At 39.4% G+C, this 19,121-nt stretch overlaps 1 protein-coding gene and 1 pseudogene across 1 annotated transcript in view; one reads left to right on the forward strand and one right to left on the reverse strand.

The window, feature by feature from the left end:
* Positions 1–5,930: 5,930 nt before the first annotated feature.
* The window catches only part of LOC138096465 (zinc finger protein 665-like), a 32,768-nt gene continuing 19,577 nt past the window's right edge, over positions 5,931–19,121 (reverse strand). Inside the window, exons 4-5 of the mRNA XM_068992681.1 lie at positions 17,323–17,449; positions 5,931–8,648 (exon numbers count right to left, since the gene is read on the reverse strand). Of these exons, the coding sequence (XP_068848782.1) occupies positions 6,487–8,648; positions 17,323–17,449 (2,289 nt within the window). The 3' untranslated portion in view covers positions 5,931–6,486. The remainder of the gene's footprint in view (positions 8,649–17,322; positions 17,450–19,121) is intronic.
* Positions 18,274–18,671, forward strand: LOC138096115 (ATP synthase F(0) complex subunit C2, mitochondrial pseudogene; annotated as a pseudogene).

The raw sequence follows: 19,121 nt of genomic DNA on the forward strand, positions 1-19,121 counted from the left end.
ACTTGACTTCACATTCCAGGATGTCTGGCGCTAGGTGTGATCACATCATCGTGATTATCTGGGTCGTGAACATCTTTTTCGTATAGTTCTTCTGTGTATTCTTGCCACCTCTTCTTAATATCTTCTGCTTCTGTTAGGTCCATAAAATTTCTGTCCTTTATCGAGCTCCTTTTGCATGAAATGTTTCCTTGGTGCCTCTAGTTTTCTTGAAGAGATCTCTAGTCTTTCCCATTCTCTTCTTTTCCTCCATATCTTTGCACTGATCCTGTTCAATTCAATAATAGTACCTACAACTGGGAATAAATCAAATTTCATTTACAAAAAATACATGATAATGCCTCTCTGAATTATTAGAAAAAGAAATCTTTGAAACCTTTTCTAAAAATGTGCCCTCTTCCACGAATTTGCAAACTTTAGCTGAACAACTAGCTGAGCAATTATCTGGGTTAGACCTATGCCGATGGTTTCAAAGCATTACTCACAGCATTGGGTCTGGAACTGTAATTTTGGTGACTGTCTTGACAATTATATTTGTCATTCACCGTTGCCTTCATGCAAAAATTGTTAAAACTAAACAAACTCATATGGTCAGAACCCTTTTTAAATATATTATAAATAAGTGGGAATTGTCAGGGAATGTTTAACAGGATGATTCCAACGTGCTGTTCCTCATAAATCCTCTGTTCCTTATCAGTTTCTATGGTCAGAAACCACTGGAAACCGCTCCCAGGACTGAGGTCATAGGGTGAGACAGGCTTGAAACGCCTTCAGTACACATTCTCCTCACCTTGTGACCATTATTAATTCCTTGTTCCCTTTGGTAACGGTTGTCCTACGTTTGGTTTTCTGATCTTTATCGAAAGAAATTTCTTGTACAACAGCCTATATATACTCTAGAAATATCATTAAACCACCTTTGCTCCATTAGAGCTTGGGTGCCCGTGTCTTTCTTTCTCTCTTTCTTTCACATTCTTATCGTCAACTCTGGACCGCCAGGTTCCAGTCCATTAAAGGACCCCAACAGATTCCAAAGCAATATGTTCTTTAATCCTATAACTATAGTTAATTCAGCATTATTTAAAATTTTTAAACTTGATGCAAGGGGATATTTTGACAAAGCAGAAAAACATTTTGAGGCATTCAAGGATACCTCCCTTCCTCTGTCCATTTGGTATCAAGACAGGTTGACTAAATGGAAATCTGGAAAATTAATATTACAGGGAAAGGGGTATGCTTGGATTTCTCCAGATGGACCCAACAAAATCAGTTGGCTCCCTCTTCAGAAGATCCGTCCCAGGGGAGCCACGGGCATTCAAGATAGAGAAGAAACAGCAAAATGCCCAGGAGGAGGAGTTTCTAGTACAAGCCATGGCGACTTGAAAAATTTCCAAGAAACGCCGCACTCGAGATCATCGACCTTATGATTTCCCCACTTGGGGACAGATAAAAATCCTTACTAATCAAGCTGAAAATCTGGTTTCTCAACAGGGAATGCCTCGGAATCCTGAAAATATTTTTGTCGCTATGCTTGCTTTTGCTTCCCCTGCTCAGGCTGACTTGATTAATCACATTTACTGGGCTTATATACCTATCCCCCTTTATTGCAGGTTGTAGAATGGACAGATATAGGATCGGTTGTATCCACTAATGACTCAGTACATATGCCTCCTCCTTGGAGCTTGGAGGGGCCCTCTCATCCTGAGGACGAAGGAAGATTAATTAACATTCCTCTAGGCTACAAAACTCGTCCTTTATGTATGGGTTCAGCAGAATTATGTATTAATGTTAGTCGACAGACGTGGGCTTTCATCCTGTCTCCAAAAAAGAACTTCCACACATTGTTTAGACTGTTTACTGCCCTGTACTTTTATGAGAACCATGTCAATACTACCAACACTCTAGGAAAAGGACAAAAGTTGGAATGTAAGGGGTTTACTTATAAGGATTTAAAATATACTCCTGTTTGTTGAGATAGATGTCAAGCTAAATCATGGAAATTCATGTTTGTAGCCAATTACAGCATTGGTGATTGGGGACCCCATGGTATGCGGTTATCTAACTGCTCAGATGATATTACAAGTACCACGTGTGATTATGTTACTCAAGTAACATGGAAGATTACCAACAGTTCAATAACACTTCCATGATAAAGGACTCCTTGGCTGGCTTGATGGTGGAATGGCACCTCCTCGCCCTCAAATTGTCCTCAATAAACAAATTGGGCCTGAGCAATAGGACATCTGGAAACTTGCTACAAATATTGAAAAACTTGGAACTTGGACTAGATATTTCACAGGGACCATAGTCATAGTAACTATTCCTTCCATTATAATCATTCATGTTTTATACAAGCTTGTGTTCTCCTTCCTTTTGTTCTCACCAAAGGAAACTTACAACTTAATAAGACTTTACGTTCTGTGACTTGTATAGATTGAAAATTGTATACTTAATTCCTCTATTTCTCTAAAAAACATGAATCCCTTTTGATTCTTCAATCTCAACGTAGACCATGGTTGCCAGTAGATCTCCAACAGCCCTGGAAAGAGGGTCCCATGGCAAGACTTATCTCCCAGTGACTCACTAAATTACTCTGACAATCTAAGCGATTAATTAGATGCTTGATTCTTGGCATTTTTGGGTCAATAGCAATTTGCCCCACTGTTGCTGTCACAGACACTGCTTTAATAACTTCAATTCAAATACAAATCTTTATTCAAAATTGGACTAAAGATGCTCATACGATATGGGTCACTCAGGTTCAAAGATGAAAAAGTTCCAGATAAAATTCAGGAATTAAAAACAGGCATCCAAATGGTTGGAGATCAATTAATAGCTTTACAAAAATAAGTATTATTAAATTGTGATTGGAAAACTACTCAATTTTGCATCACTTCTCTTCGATTCAATCATCAGTTCAGTTCAGTCGCTCAGTCATATTCGACTCTTTGAGACCCTATGAATCGCAGCACTCCAGGCCTCCTTGTCCATCACCTTCTCCCGGAGTTCACTCAGACTTGCATCCATCGAGTCAGTGATGCCATCCAGCCATCTCATCCTCTGTTGTCCCCTTCTTCTCCTGCCTCCAATGCCTCCAGCATCAGAGTCTTTTCCAATGAGTCAACTCTTCGCACAAGGTGGCCAAAGTACTGGAGTTTCAGCTTTAGCATCAGTCCTTCCAAAGAAATCCCAGGGCTGATCTACTTCAGAATGGACTGGTTGGATCCCCTTGCAGTCCAAGGGACTCTCAAGAATCTTCTCCAACACATTTCAAAAGCATCAATTCTTCATTGCTCAGGCTTCTTCACAGTCCAACTCTCACATCCATACATGACCACAGGAAAAACCATAGCCTTGACTAGACGGACCTTAGTCGGCAAAATAATGTCTCTGCTTTTGAATATGCTATCTAGGTTGGTCATAACTTTTCTTCCAAGGAGTAAGCATCTTTTAATTTCATGGCTGCAGTCACCATCTGCAGTGATTTTGGAGTCCCCAAAAATAAAGTCTGACACTGTTTCCCCATCTATTTCCAATGAAGTGATGGGACCAGATGCCATGATCTTAGTTTTCTGAATGTTGAGCTTTAAGCCAACTTTTTCACTCTCCTCTTTCACTTTCATCAACAGGCTTTTTAGGTGCTCTTCACTTTCTGCCATAAGGGTGGTGTCATCTGCATATCTGAGGTTATTGATATTTCTCCCGTCAATCTTGATTCCAGCTTGTGCTTCTTCCAGTCCAGCGTTTCTCATGATGTACTCTGCATAACCGTTAACTAAGCAGGGTGACAATATACAGCCTTGACGTACTCCTTCTCCTATTTGGAACTAGTCTGTTGTTCCATGTCCATTTCTAACTGTTGCTTCCTGACCTGCATACAGGTTTCTTAAGAGGCAGGTCAGGTGGTCTGGTATTCCCATCTCTTTCAGAATTTCCCACAGTTTATTGAGATCCACACAGTCAAAGCCTTTGGCATAGTCAATAAAGCAGACATAGATGCTTTTCCATGATCCAGTGGATGTTGGCAATTTGATTTCCGGTTCCTCTGCCTTTTCTAAAATCAGCTTAAACATCAAGAAGTTCACGGTTCACGTATTGCTGAAGCCTGGCTTGGAGAATTTTCAGCATTACTTTACTAGTATGTGAGATGAGTGCAATTGTGCAGTAGTTTGAGCATTCTTTGGCATTGTCTTTCTTTGGGATTGGAATGAAAACTGACCTTTTCCAGTCCTGTGGCCACTGCTGAGTTTTCCAAATTTGCTGGCATACTGAGTGCAGCACTTTCACAGCATCATCTTTCAGGATTTGAAACACCTCTACTGGAATTCTATCACCTCCACTAGCTTTGTTCATAGTGATGCTTTCTAAGGCCCACTTGAGTTCACTTTCCAGGATGTCTGGCTGTAGATGAGTGATCACACCATCGTGATTATCAGGGTTGAATATCTTTTTTATGTACAGTTCTTCTGTGTATTCTTGCCATCTCTTTTTAATATCTTCTACATAGTGCTTACAATTGGGAAAAAAAAATCAAATTTCATTTGCAAGATATGCATAATAATGCTTCCTTAAATGTATAGTTATTGCAAAAGGAAATCTTTGAAACCTTCTGTATGAGTCTACCCTCTTCCAACAATTTGGGACCCTTAGCTGAACAGCTAGCTGATCAATTATCTGGGCTAGACCCTCAAAGATGGTTTCAAGGCATTACACATAGTATTGGATCTGGAACTATAATGCTGATAATTATCCTGGTGATTATAATTGTAACATACTGATGCCTTTCAATTAAAATTGTTCAAACTAAATAAACTCACTTTCTCAGGGCCTTTTTCACACAAGTATCTACAGTCACCCCCAATTATGAAAAAGTAAAAAAGGGGGAACTGTCAGGGGACATTCAACTTCAGAGGATCCAACATGATATTTTCTTCTTTTGTGTGCCAATTCTCAAGGACTCTATTCTTTATCAGTTCCTGGAAGACAGGAACGAGCAGAGCTGCACGCAGTTCTCAGGACTGAGGTCATGAGAAAGAGCATCTGCTTGGAATCCATTCAGTGACTCCCTTCAGTGGCCTTTTACTTGAAGGTAATCTATTCAGTTATGCCCCTCTTCCTCAGGATATGGAATGCTTTCTGGCCCTTTCAAGATTGTTATTTGCTTCGCTTTGTTTTTCTTCAATGTGTTTATTGCCTAAAGCTGCCTTGTATAAAGATATATAAACATGCATTTTTGCAAATAAAGCAACCTTGTTTCACTCGAGACGTGGGTCCCCTGCTTCCTTCTTCTCGTCAACTCCATTCCTCAGGTCCCGGGCTACAAAGACCCTGATAGCTCTGTCTTCAATTTCTACAAATAAAAGTAAGTCTTCTTTAATCATGGATACAACAGTTACTTCTATCCAATAGAGAACATGGCCCTATTCCTATGCTTTGTTCCTAGCACACCATCAGTCTCTGGTAACTGTCCCTCTCCTCCTATGAAAAGCCCAGACCTTTTAACATCTTGCCTACTCTGTTCAAGGCCAGTTGGTAGAACATTATGTTTTATAACAGGCTGGACTATGTACGGAAGGGCTTCCTGATCCTACTGACCGTGATGAGTCATGTCCTAGTTTTACATTATTTTCTCCCCTCCCTGTTGCTAATTCACACACACTATTGCATTTTGTAATTCAGGCTGTGTGTTTTTCCAGGGAACAGGGATGTGAATGAATTGTACCTAATGAAGTTGGTCCCTTCATCTCATTGATTTCTTCCCAGAGACCATCATGAAACGCATGTAGCAAATGCATTTGATCAATGATTACCAAAGTCAAGCTCTTAGAGCTCACCACACAACAGGCCAATAAACAGAGAGACTACTTCTTGGGCAAGGAATAGTGACTTTATTCAGAAGGCCAGGAGACCAAAAAGATGGCGGATTATTGTCCCCAAAATCATCTTCGCTGAGGTAGAATTTGGGTTTCTTTTACATGAAAAGATCTCTAGCTTCTCTTCAAATATGGAGTTACTGCAGTTGCTGAGTACCTGAACTAAAGTCATCAAAGAATACATATAGAGAAAAAGGTAAAGGATTTGCCACAACCACTGAGTCTGGGAAGTATGGCTCCACTATGTTCCTATCTTGTGACTTTTGGGTAAGATCCTTGCCATGCACATTACATTGCTGTGTGTTTTCTCCAGGATAAATACTCTGATACTACTGGTGAGATGTGACGATAGGGTTATTATTTTTTAAAAAACAGCTGTGAAATTGGTGAGGAATCTTCTAGAATGAATTCATGGTCTAAAGACCTGACTAATAAATACATTTATATCTCCCTTCTATCCAGTATGAATTTTCTCATGAAGCCTAAGATGTTGCCACACTCATGATATTTGTATGGTTTCTCAGTAGGATGAATTCTCTGAGCAACAGTAGGGTGTGAATTCTGAACTTCGAATTTTGAAGATTTCTACCACATACCACGTTCACATGAGTTTCTCTCATGTATGGATTTTCTGATGTTTAGTGAGTGCTGAGACCTGAGTAAAGGATTTTCCACACTCGAAACACTTGAAAGGTTTTTCTGTATGTATTCCCCGATGTCTTTTAAGGTGTGAATTTCGACTGAAGAACTTGCCACACTCATTACATCTGAAAGGTCTCTCTCCAGTATGAATTCTCCAGTGATGTTCAAGATGTGGTTTTTGACCAAAGATTTTTCCACACTCATCACATTTGAAAGGTTTCTCTATATGCATTGTCTGATGTTTTTTAAGCTGTGAATTTTGACTGAAGAACTTGCCACACTCATTACATCTGAAAGGACTCTCTCCAGTATGAATTCTCCAGTGACGTTGAAGATGCGGTTTTCGACCAAAGACTTTTCCACACTCATCACATTTGTAAGGTTTCTCACCAGTATGAACTTTCTGATGCATTAAAAGGATTGACTTTAGACGAAAGGCACTGCCACACTCATCACATTTGTAAGGTTTCTCACCAGTATGAATTGTCTGATGCTTTATAAGGGTTGACTTTACAGGAAAGGCCTTGCCACACTCATCACATTTGTAAGGTTTCTCTCCAGTATGAATTGCCTGATGATTTAAAAGGATTTTCTTTAGACGAAAGGCACTGCCACACTCATCACATTTGTAGGGTTTCTCACCAGTATGAATTGTCTGATGCTTTATAAGGGTTGACTTTACAGGAAAGGCCTTGCCACACTCATCACATTTGAAAGGTTTCTCTCCACTATGAACTGTTGTCTGATGCCTTAAAAGGGTTGGTTTCAGAGCAAAGGCCTTGCCACACTCATCACATTTGTAAGGTTTCTCACCAGTATGAACTGTCTGATGATTTAAAAGGTTAGACTTTGCACAAAAGGCCTTGCCACACTCATCACATTTATAATGTTTTTCACCAGTATGAACTGTCTGATGACTTAATAGGTTTGACTTTAGACGAAAGGCCTTGCCACACTCATCACATTTGTAACGTTTCTCTCCAGTATGAACTGTCTGATGCCTTAAAAGGGTTGACTTTACACAAAAGGCCTTACCACACCATTCACATTTGTAAGGTTTCTCTCCAGTATGAACTGTCTGATGACTTAAAAGGCTTGACTTTAGACGAAAGGCCTCACCACACTCATCACATTTGTAAGGTTTCTCACCAGTATGAACTGTCTGATGACTTAAAAGGGCTGACTTTACACAAAAGGCCTTGCCACACTCACATTTGTAAGGTTTCTCTCCAGTGTGAACTGTTTGATGCCTTAAAAGGGTTGACTTTAGACGAAAGGCCGTGCCACAGTCATCACATGTGTAAGGTTTCTCACCAGTATGAACTGTCTGATGAGTAAAAAGGGCTGACTTTACACAAAAGGCCTTGCCACACTCATCACATTTGTAAGGTTTCTCTCCAGTATGAACCCTCTGATGACGAGCAAGGTTTGAATTTTGACTGAAGACTTTGTCACATATATCACATTTAAATAATTTCTTTCCTGTATGAATTTTTTTATGTCTTCTGAGATGTGAGCTGTGAGTAAAGGCCTTGCCATGCTCATCACATTTGTAAGGTTTCTCTCCAGTGTGAACTGTCTGATGACTTAAGAGGACTGACTTTACACGAAAGGCCTTGCCACACTCATCACATTTGTAAGGTTTTTCCCTGTGTGCTTTGAGTTCTTGTGTTATTCCTGAAGGATTCATAAAATCATTCCCATATATATTAGAAACACTGGTTTGGACACAAGGAGGAATTCTTTGAACTGGTGAAAATGAGAAACTGTTGTTGACAGAACTCTTAACTTGATTATATTCAGAAATTATCCCGCCAGTTTGAAATATCTGCAGTTTATCCTGAGACTTAAATCCAAACCTCTTTCCAAAGGGCTTGATCTCTGCATCCTTTCTATCATGCAAATCTCTTCCATCAGGCACATTTCCATTAAGGCTTACAGGTGTGCCTTTGTAATTTCTTTTGTCATCTCTCCCCTGACACTCAAAGTCACACATATTTTCCTGACTTTCCCAAAGATGAAAATGTTTGATTTCACAGCTTTCAGGGCTTCCCAGCATCAATGTTTGGAATGTTTCTAGTTTATCACTGTTCGCTTTGGGTTGTAAATGCTTCATCACATGTGTAGGAGAGATATCTACAAGATAAAAAGAATCATAGGTATCCTGCTCACAATAATTCAAAAATAAATGTTTCATGTTGAATATATATTACACCAAAAGTAATACTTACATCAAGTTATGAAACACTACAATGATCACCTTAAGTGTTTAGAAACACTAAAGGAATAGAATTCTTAACTTAAGAAAGCATAACATAAATTCACCATTATGGTAGCCTAGTTTTAAAAACAATATGCCAAACGTACTCACATTGGACAACCTTATGCCAACTTTCAAAAACACAGTGTTTTTCTACCAGAACCCTTAGGAACGTATCAATCAACAGTTGTCTCAAATTGAAAAGAAAAATATTACACTATCATTGTATTTTGCAAACTTACTGTACATAAATAAATTCTAAACATTATATATTATAACAGTAAATAATCAAAAACCATGCTTACCCAATTAATAATTAACTATTCATAATTGGTTGTATACAATTGAAAACAAATAAGATAATGAAAAATATGACTAAAAAAACTGTTTGGAAACAGCGTAGTTTTTAAAATCTGCTATAGAACTATGTACCCAAAAAGAAAAGGCATTTTACAATGTTAACAAGTAGTATGTGTCAGCTGTATTGCAGAATACACGCGAAAAGACCATCATCTGTAAATGACACGTAAATTAAGATGTATAATATTCACCGGTATTCTAACAGCCAATAAACAATGCAACCCCTACCTATGTTGTTGTTGTTCAGTTGCTCCGTCGTGTTTGCCTCTTTGCGACCCTGTGGACTGAAGCTCACTGGACTCCTCTGTCCATCGGATTTCCCAGGCAAGAATAGTGGAGTGGGTTGCCATTTCCTTCTCCATGGGATCTTCCTGACTCAGGAATCAAACCCGCATCTTCTGCATTAGCAGGTGAACTCTTTACCACGGAGCAACCAAGGAAGGCTAATCTCTGCTGCTGCTGCTGCTAAGTTGCTTCAGTCGTGTCCGACTCTGTGCGACCCCATAGACAGCAGCCCACTAGGCTCCTCTGTCTCTGGGATTCTCCAGGCAAGAATACTGGAGTGGCTTGCCATTTCCTTCTCCAATGCATGAAAGTGAAAAGGAAAAGTGAAGTCGCTCAGTCTCTTAGCAACTGCATGGACTGCAGCCTACCAGGCTCCTCCATCCATGGGATTTTCCAGGCGGGATTTCCCAGGCAAAAATAGTGGAGTGGGTTGCCATTTCCTTCTCCATGGGATCTTCCTGACTCAGGGATCAAACCTGCATCTTCTGCATAAGCAGATGAATTCTTTACCACAGAGCCACCAAGGAAGGCTAATGTCTCGCCATGCACTATTGTTAATTACCTAGTTTAATGGCACCAAAATATAATAAACAAAAAGTGAGTGCTTTGTGTATTTATTGACTAGGGTCAGACACAATATTGCTGAAAAATGCTGCAAGTGAAACGCATACAAGATATAATGTAGTTAAGGTTTGACAGAAAACAAAATTCGGTAAAGCCATTATCCTTCAATTAAAAAATAAATAAAATTTTAAGAAGATATAATGTAGAGCTAGAACAAATAATTTCACAATTTGTATGGGAATACAAAAAAACTCTAATAGCCAAAGCAATCTTGAGAAAGAAGAATGGAACTGGAGGAATCAACCTGCCTAACTTCAGGCTCTACTACAAAGCCACAGTCATCAAGACAGTATGGTACTGGCACAAAGACAGAAATATAGATCAATGGAACAAAACAGACCTAGATGGCCATCAGCAGATGAACAGATAAGAAGGCTGTGGTACATATACACAATGGAGTATTACTCAGCCATTAAGAAGAACTCATTTGAATCAGTTCTAGTGAGGTGGATGAAACTGAAGCCTATTATACAGAGTGAAGTAAGCCAGAAAGAAAAACACCAATACAATATACTAACGCATATATATGGAATTTAGAAAGATGCTAATGATAACCCTGTATGCGAGACAGCAAAAGAGACACAGATGTATAGAAAAGGCTTTTGGACTCTGTGGGAGAGGGAAAGGGTGGGACAATTTGGGAGAATGGCATTGAAACATGTATAATATCATGTATGAAATGAATCGCCAGTCCAGGTTCAATGCATGATACTGGATGCTTGGGGCTGGTGCACTGGGATGACCCAGAAGGATGGTACGGGAAGGGAAGAGGGAGAGGGGTTAAGGATGGGGAACACGTGTATCCCTGTGGTAGACTCATGTTGATGTATGGCAAAACCAATACAGTATTGTAAAGTAATTAACCTCCAATGAAAATAAACAGATTTATATTAAAAAAATATAACGTAAAGTCTTATCATAAAGAACAGGACAGAATATAGATATTACCTTTTTTAAACAAATACATTTTGAGTATTTACTATAAAACATGTACTACTGACAGAACTAATTTGCTTTAAAAGGCTTGAGGTAAATTAACATGTTTTTCTCTAATCAGAGCAGGAGACACACCCAATTGGCCCACAAAGTGGTAAGAGAACCGGGATATGAATTTGAACCTACTGGGACGACTGATAAAACTTATTTGTAAACATGACCACCCACCGAATGAATAGACTGCTCCTGCTGCTGCTAAGTCGCTTCAGTCGTGTCCAACTCTGTGCGACCCCATAGATGGCAGCCCCCCAGGCTCCCCTGTCCCTGGGATTCTCCTGGCAAGAACAATGGAGTAGGTTGCCATTTCCTTCTCCAGTGCATAAAAGTGAAAAGTGAAAGTGAAGTCGCTCAGTCGTGTCCGACTCTTCACGACCCCACGCACTGCAGCCCATCAGACTCCTCAGTCCATGGGATTTTCCAGGCAAGAGTACTGGAGTGAGGTGCCATTGCCTTTTCCGATGAATAGACTAGAAAATATTAAAAAAAAAAACAAAAACAAGGAACTTAGAAAGAAAATATCAAGGAAGATACAAGACAGAAGTAGTCTAACTATTATTCAACTATCCCATCTCGAAATGGGTTGTGAGTCATCATGGATGCACAGAGCAATTTAGGTCATGTCCTGAGAAACGTGTTCAATAAATTATCAGAGATTATCTTTACAGTGAGAGTATGTAGAAGGTGGAGGGATGTATAGGTAAGAGCAATGTTTCCATCCATTTCAAGGTACTATGTGAGGACTGGTCAGGACTAAGAAAGGGCCTGCATGGAGCATAGGGTACACAGGTTTATGTCAGATATCAGCTTCTGACTGCATGTCTTTGTGAAAATAACTGAGAGCGCAAACTAATATACTGACCTTAAAAGAAAACAACTGGTTCAGCAAGTTTATGGGCATTATACTATGGGTATGGGACAGAAACAAGAGAGATTTTAAAAGTGACTGTGATATATGAGGAAAGCAGGATGATACCTGTTATACTATTTATAATGTAATGTATCCAACTCTGATTTTGTAACTTACAATAGAATGCTTATATTCAAGAAAAACATACACAATATTCCAGGATATTGTGTAAGAATCTTATTAGCAGAAATCAGAAGGAAAATCCAGGAAAAGGCTATCTAAACTGGGGTTCCTCTGCCAAGTATGATTAACCTCTCTATTGGACATTTACTTCGTTTCTTCTTCCACACATGGGCATCTCAAGATCGAGGAGTATCAAAGGAAAGGAGGGATTGACACTGACTCTGGAAGGCCTTCCCAGTTACAAAAGCCTTTCTGAGGCATCCAACTCTTTTTTGTAGAAAAAGGCTTTTTTCTCCTAGACCTTCCCTGAGTTCAAAAGAGCAGATTCAAACAGTTACTAATACATCAAAGGACATAAAAGGATGATCAAGTGGGATTTATTTCAGGGATGCAAGATTTCTCGATATCCACAAGTTAATCACTATGATACACCACAGTAACAGTTGAAGACTCAAAACCATATGATCGATAGACTCAGAAAAGTTTCTGACAAAATTCAAGTGCCATTTATGATAAAAACCCTTCAGAAAGTCAGCACAGATGGACCCTACCTCAACATAATTAAGACTGTATATGTCAAACACACAGCTAACATCATACTCAGCAGGGAAAAACTGAAAGCACTCCCCTTAACAACATGAATAAGACAAGAATGTTCACTATTGCCACTTTTATTGAACATATTTTGGAAGTCCTAGCCACAACAATCAGAAAAGAAAAACAAATAAAAGGAATTCAAGGTAAAATAAATAAAGAAGAGGTAAAACTGCCACTATGATGCTACACACAGAAAATCCCGAAGATGCCACCAGATGACTACTAGACCTCATCAATGAACAGAGTAAACTTGCTGGATACAAAATATATAGAAAACTGCTGCATTTCTATACACTAATAATGATATATCAGAAAGTGAAATTAATGAAACAATCCCATTCACCACCTCAGACAAATAAAATTCTAAGGAATAATCCTACCTAAAAAGTCAAAAGAACTGTACGGTAAGATGCTGATGACTGATACCAAAGATGACACAAACAGATGGGACAAACATACCATGTTCTTGGATTGAAAGAAGTAACACTGTCAAAATGACCACACAATCCAAGGCAATCTACATATGCAATGCAACCCTTATCAAATTAACAATGACATATTTCATAAAACAAAGAAAAACTTAATTTCTACCAAAATACAAAAAACTCTGATATCTAAAATGATCTTGAAAAAGAAGAACAGAGCTGGAGGAATCATGTTTCCCGAGTTCAGATTATACTACAAACTGACAGTCAACAAAGTGAAAGTGAAGTCACTCAGTTGTGTCCAACTCTTTGTGACCCCATCGACTGTAGACTACCAGGTTCCTCTGTCCATGGGATTTTCCAGGCAAGAATACTGAAGTGGGTTGCCATTTCCTACTCCAGCAGATCTTCCTGACCCAGGAACTGAACCTGGGTTTCTTGTTGTAGGCAGACGGCTTTATCGTCTTAGCCACCAGGGAAGTGGTATGATGATGGCACAAAACAGAAACACACATCAGTAGAACAGGACAGAAAACCCAGAAATAAACCAATTTACTCAGAGTCAATTATTCTATAACAAAGGAGGAAAGAATATAGAATGAAGAAGTCTTTTTAATAAGTGATGCTGGGATAAATGGATAGTTACATGAAAAAGAAAGAAATTCCAACATTCTCTAACACCACATACAAAAATAAACTCAAAATGTGTGAAACATCTAAATGCAAGACCAGATACAATAAAATTCATAGTGGCAAACAAATGCAAAACACTGTCATAAATGTCAGCAAAATTTTTTTGAATCTATCTCTTAGAGTCATGGTAATAAAGGCAAAATCAAACAAATGAGACCTAATTAAATTTAAAACCTTTTTGCAAAGCAAAGGAAACCAAGAAAAGAATAAAAACTAAACTTTTGGACTAGGAGACGATATATGCAACTAATGCTACCTATCAGGAATTAATTTCTAAAATATACAAACAGTTCATACAGCTTAATATCAAAACAAACAAAGAACCCAATCAAGAACTGGGCAGAAGATCAAAACAGATACTTCTCCAAAGGAGACAAACAGATGGTCAACAGTCACCTGAAAAGATATTTGACGTCTCTACTTATGAGAGAAATGCAAATCAAAACCACAAAAATGTATCATCTCACACTGGTCAGAATGACCACCATCAAAAAGTCTGCAAACAATAAATGCTTGAGAGGGTGTGGAGAAAAGAGAACCTTCCTACACTATTGGAAGGAACATAAATTGGTACTGCCACTTTGAAGAATAGCATGGAGGTTCCATAAAGAACTAAAAATACAGCTATCACATGAACCAGCAATTCCAATCCTGGGCATATATCCAGAAATGAAGAAAACTAATTCAAAATGATACATGCACCCCAATGTTTTTAGCAGCACTATTTATACCAGCCAAAATATGGCAGCAACCTAAATGTTCACTGGCAGACAAAGGGATAAAGAATATGTGGTACATATATACAGGGGAATATTGTGAAGTGAACGTAGCTCAGCCATGTCCAACTCTTTAAGACCCCATGACCTGCAGCTGCCAGACTCCTGTCCATGAAATTCTCCAGGCAAGAACACTGGAGTGGGTTGCCACCTCCACAGCATAAAACACAATGAAGTAATGCCTTTTGCAGCAACACAGACAGACTTAGGGATTATTCTAAGTGAAATCAGAGAAAGACAAATATCATAAGATATTATATGTTGAACTGAAATAAATGATACAAATGAACTTATTCACAAAATAAACTCACCAGAATGAAAAACAAACTTATGGTTACCAAAGGGGATAGTACAGGACAGTGATGGAAGCAGGAAAGGGAGAGATAAATTAGGAGTCTGAATATTTACAAACTAATGTATACACAAAATAGATAAACAACAAGAACCTACCATATAGCTCAGGAAATTGTACTGAGTATCTTGTAAACTGCAGTATACCTGAAACACAACATTGTAAATTTACTTAAAGAGTGGAGAAGGAAATGGCAAGCCACTCCAGTATTCTTCCCTGGAGAATCCCAGGGAGAGAGGAGCCTGGTGGGCTGCCGTCTATGGGGTCACACAGAGTTGGACACAGCTGAAGCGACGTGGCATGCATGCATTGGAAAAGGAAATGGCATCCCAAGCCAGTGTTTTTGCCTGGAGAATCCCAGGGATAGAGGAGCCTGGTGGGCTGCCGTCTGTGGGCAGAGTCAGATATGACTGACGCAGCTTAGCAGCAGCAGCAGCAGCATACTTAAAAAGAATGGTTAAAGCAAAAACAAAAACACCCTTGCAGAGATGTTCAAAAGATGTTTCACAAGGGTGTAAAAACTACTAAATGGGGGAAGCAGTCTATGAAACAAGATATGTTGACAAAACTGAATACCCACCAGCAAAAGAATTTACTTGGAACATTATCTTACACTACAGACAAAAAGGAACTCAAAATGGTTCAAAGACCTAAACCTAAGTCCCAACTGTATAAAACTCCTAGAAGTAAATGTGCAGGAAATGTTTCTGGAAATTGGACCCACAAATGATTTACAAGATATAACACCAAAAGCACAGGCCACAAAGTAAAACCAGATAATAATAAATTGAACTATATCAAAATTATAAACTACTCTGCATTAAAGTGCAGGGAGTTTGAAAAGACAATCAACAGTAAAAGAGAAAATATGTGGAAATCGTACATCTGAGAGTAAGTGAGTACAAAGAATATATAAAGAGTTTTAAGAGGGACAGATCACCAGTTCTACCATAGGGACCATTCCCCAATCAATAATCCAACACATTGCAAATACAAAACAGAAACACTAAGAGTAACACAGAAATTTGAACTCAATGACAAAATTAAAAAATACCTACAATGCACAGAACAACAGTGCAGTCAATAGCCTCATAGATATGAGAATGTGAACTTGGACAAAGTTGTCCTGGGATAAATTCCCATACCATTTACAGAGGCTAAAATATATGGTCCTTGATACACATCAACAACACTGTCTTGGTGCCCTTGACAGAGTCTCCAAAGCCAGAAAATAACCTGGAAAGATGTATCAGGCTCTCGTGATACTTTCTCTCTCATAGTCCTAGAACATTCTGACCACTCTACTGGATAGCATCAAGTGGTGACTTTGTACAGAGCAAGAAAGTAACATTAGGAATACTGTCTCCATCACAGTTTTCTGTTACCTACTAAATCCACTACACAGAGACTCACCAGAGGCTGCCAATTAAACATAGGTGGATTATCACAGCAAGGAAACCAGATAAAATTTCAGACCCCCAGGAATATATTTCAAAGAAATTGAAGAGGTAAAATGATACAAAGTAAGGAGAATGGAACATCAGGAACAGTTGACATTCCCAGACTGGGTAGAGCAGCACAAGAGTAAAAATAACACAACATGAAGGTCAGACTTCACAGCATCTTGAGATGGGACCATGCGCTCAGCCTACAGATGGCAAGCTAAGAGCCTGCGAGATTCACATCTGCTCCCCTCGTAGGATCTAGGATGAAAAAGATGATCTCTCTACCCACTCTTACACTTTCCTAAGTAACAACCACAGAGGATCCAATCCATCAACTTGTCCCACTCTTAAACAGAAAAAAACAGCCCTTTTGAGATACTCGTTTTTCTTTATATGTTGTATTTTTGGCTACTTTTACATCAGTCCCCACTGTCCAGAGCTTTTTCTCAGGCTCCAATGTGGAGATAATATTCAGATCAGAAATAGAAATTCTGGGACTCCCCTGATGATCCAGCAGTTAAAATTCTGCATTTCCAATGCAGGGGGTGTGGGTTTGATCTTTAGTCAGGGAACTAAGATCCCACATGCAGAATGGTGCAGACATAAAAAGTAAACAAGCAAGTGAAAACAAATAGATATTCAGAGTTATCAGAAGAAAGAAATCTAAAGTGACGTGGATTTTTTTAAACACTGAGCAAAAGGCAAAAGGAAGAAAATAGGAAATCGGGTTTTTTGTATTTTTTTTTTTTAACATTTGCCAGTGAGCTTTGTACATAATTAAGCTCTGGGACAAGCTCAGATATGACATGAAACAGACACAGCATCTGAAGAGGGTCAGTTTAACCTTCTGAAGCTGTGTCATGCCCCAGTCACTGGAACTCTCAGATGAAAGACATCAGGGCCTTCCAAAGGGCACATAGGGAAAATGCAGATCCCAAGGGCAGCTCTGGAAGGAAATCATTCTCACCCAAGGAGAGCAGGTTCCTGTAGGTCTCCAGCATCACGTCCCTGTACAAGGCCCTCTGAGCAGAGTCCAGGAATTCCCACTCCTCCTGAGTGAATTCAACGGCCACATCCTCAGAGGTCAGTCGTTCCTGAAATGAAACAACATGTCACCAAAAGGGCCATGAAAAGTTCTCATTTTCACGCAAAAGAGAAAGGGTAGTAAGGCGTACAGATTGACTTGGTTGAAGCTTGTGTTCTAACAGATCCATGCAGGGGTATCTGGAGAAATTATGGATCTCTAATTTTAATTTCTTTGCTAAGACCTTATGAGATCCTCCAATTAATATGGGTTTCACATCATTGTTCAAAATCCATGAAATATATAAAAATAAAGCTCAACACTGTTTTAGCTATACAGAAGTGTCAGATATTATGTTCTACCCAGTGAGTGCAACTCATTATCTCGACGAGGTACAGCATGAGTGGTGTCTTCAGAGATGACAAAGTCCACGGCACTTTTAATGGAAAGGTCAAAATTTTGAGGTATGATGTAGATAATAGCAGCAAGGACCAAATGTTTCAAGGCTTCCTGTTGCTCTAAATTACTGTAGTATTACTCTAAACATTAAATAAGTACTTTACAGGCAAGAACCTGTCCTTAATATAAAAGCACATTAAAGGACCATCTGTTCCCACCTTAGAGAAGAAAACCTGTGTCACAGACACTCTGAGAAACTTGAATCAGATCAAGAAGGTAAGAAATGTTACATGAAGCACCTGAACTCAGAAGCTTGGGCTCAGCAACTGAAGCTTAAGCATCTAACAGTGAAGTAATACAGAGAACATTACAAGTCCTTTGACAGAGGGCTCCTAAAGAAAACTTGAAAGGAGTCCAAGGTGAACCTCTTCCCTGCCACTCTGTCTTCTCTGCAGGGAAAGCAGCTCTCGGGCCTCCAGTCTTCATCCCTTGAAAATGGACACCTGTGGCAAATTCGTCTCTACCCACTCCCTGATCGGGAGAACCTCCCTCCTGTTGAGTGATCACTGTCCACAGTGGTGGTGAAGGACCAGAGACACTGACTGATGAGAGCCACAGCAGCTTGGCAGCCCCAGGTCCCCGGACCATCTCACTTATTCCTAGCCACAGCTTCCAAACCAGTGCCATTTCAAAGGGCTTTGACACAGCAGCCAAGTTCCCTGGAGCTCGAGTTGCCACAGCAGGGGTGGTTGGCTACGGGGCTGAAGTGGGACTTTGTTCGGGAGCTTCATCACTGTTATGCCAGGCACCCTTCTTTGAAACAGTAGCTCTTCTACACCACGGGCTTGGCCCTCTCAAAGGCCATGGGGCTCTTTTGCCTGATGGTGGTCTAGTTCATCTTCTTCACGATGTGAAGGAGCTCTTTCCACCTCCCATAGTTCTTTCTCCTGTGTCTGCCCTGTATGTTCCCTTTCCTGTAACTCCCCAGGCAGCCTGGGGAAAGTGGTGGGCTCAGGGTTTGACAGAAGGAAAACAAATAAATATTGTATTAGTATGAAAAAAAAAAAAAGTCCAAGGTGAACAATGTGGAATGGCATGAAAGGTCATTATAGACGTGGATACAGAAACACAACTGTTAGTAATATACTACTTAAAACACTAACAGGATTGTTTAGAAAATTTCAAGGCCACAAATTATACTGATAACATAATTTCAACTAAAAAAAAAAGGTGATATATAGTTTAAAAATCATGATGTCTTCTATCTAAACCACAGACTCGCACATGCATGCATGCTTATCTACAAAAAATTAACTGGCATGAGAGGATTTGTCTTTTGACAG

This window comes from Capricornis sumatraensis, chromosome 20, assembly GCF_032405125.1.
Source record: "Capricornis sumatraensis isolate serow.1 chromosome 20, serow.2, whole genome shotgun sequence".
NCBI lineage: Eukaryota > Metazoa > Chordata > Mammalia > Artiodactyla > Bovidae > Capricornis > Capricornis sumatraensis.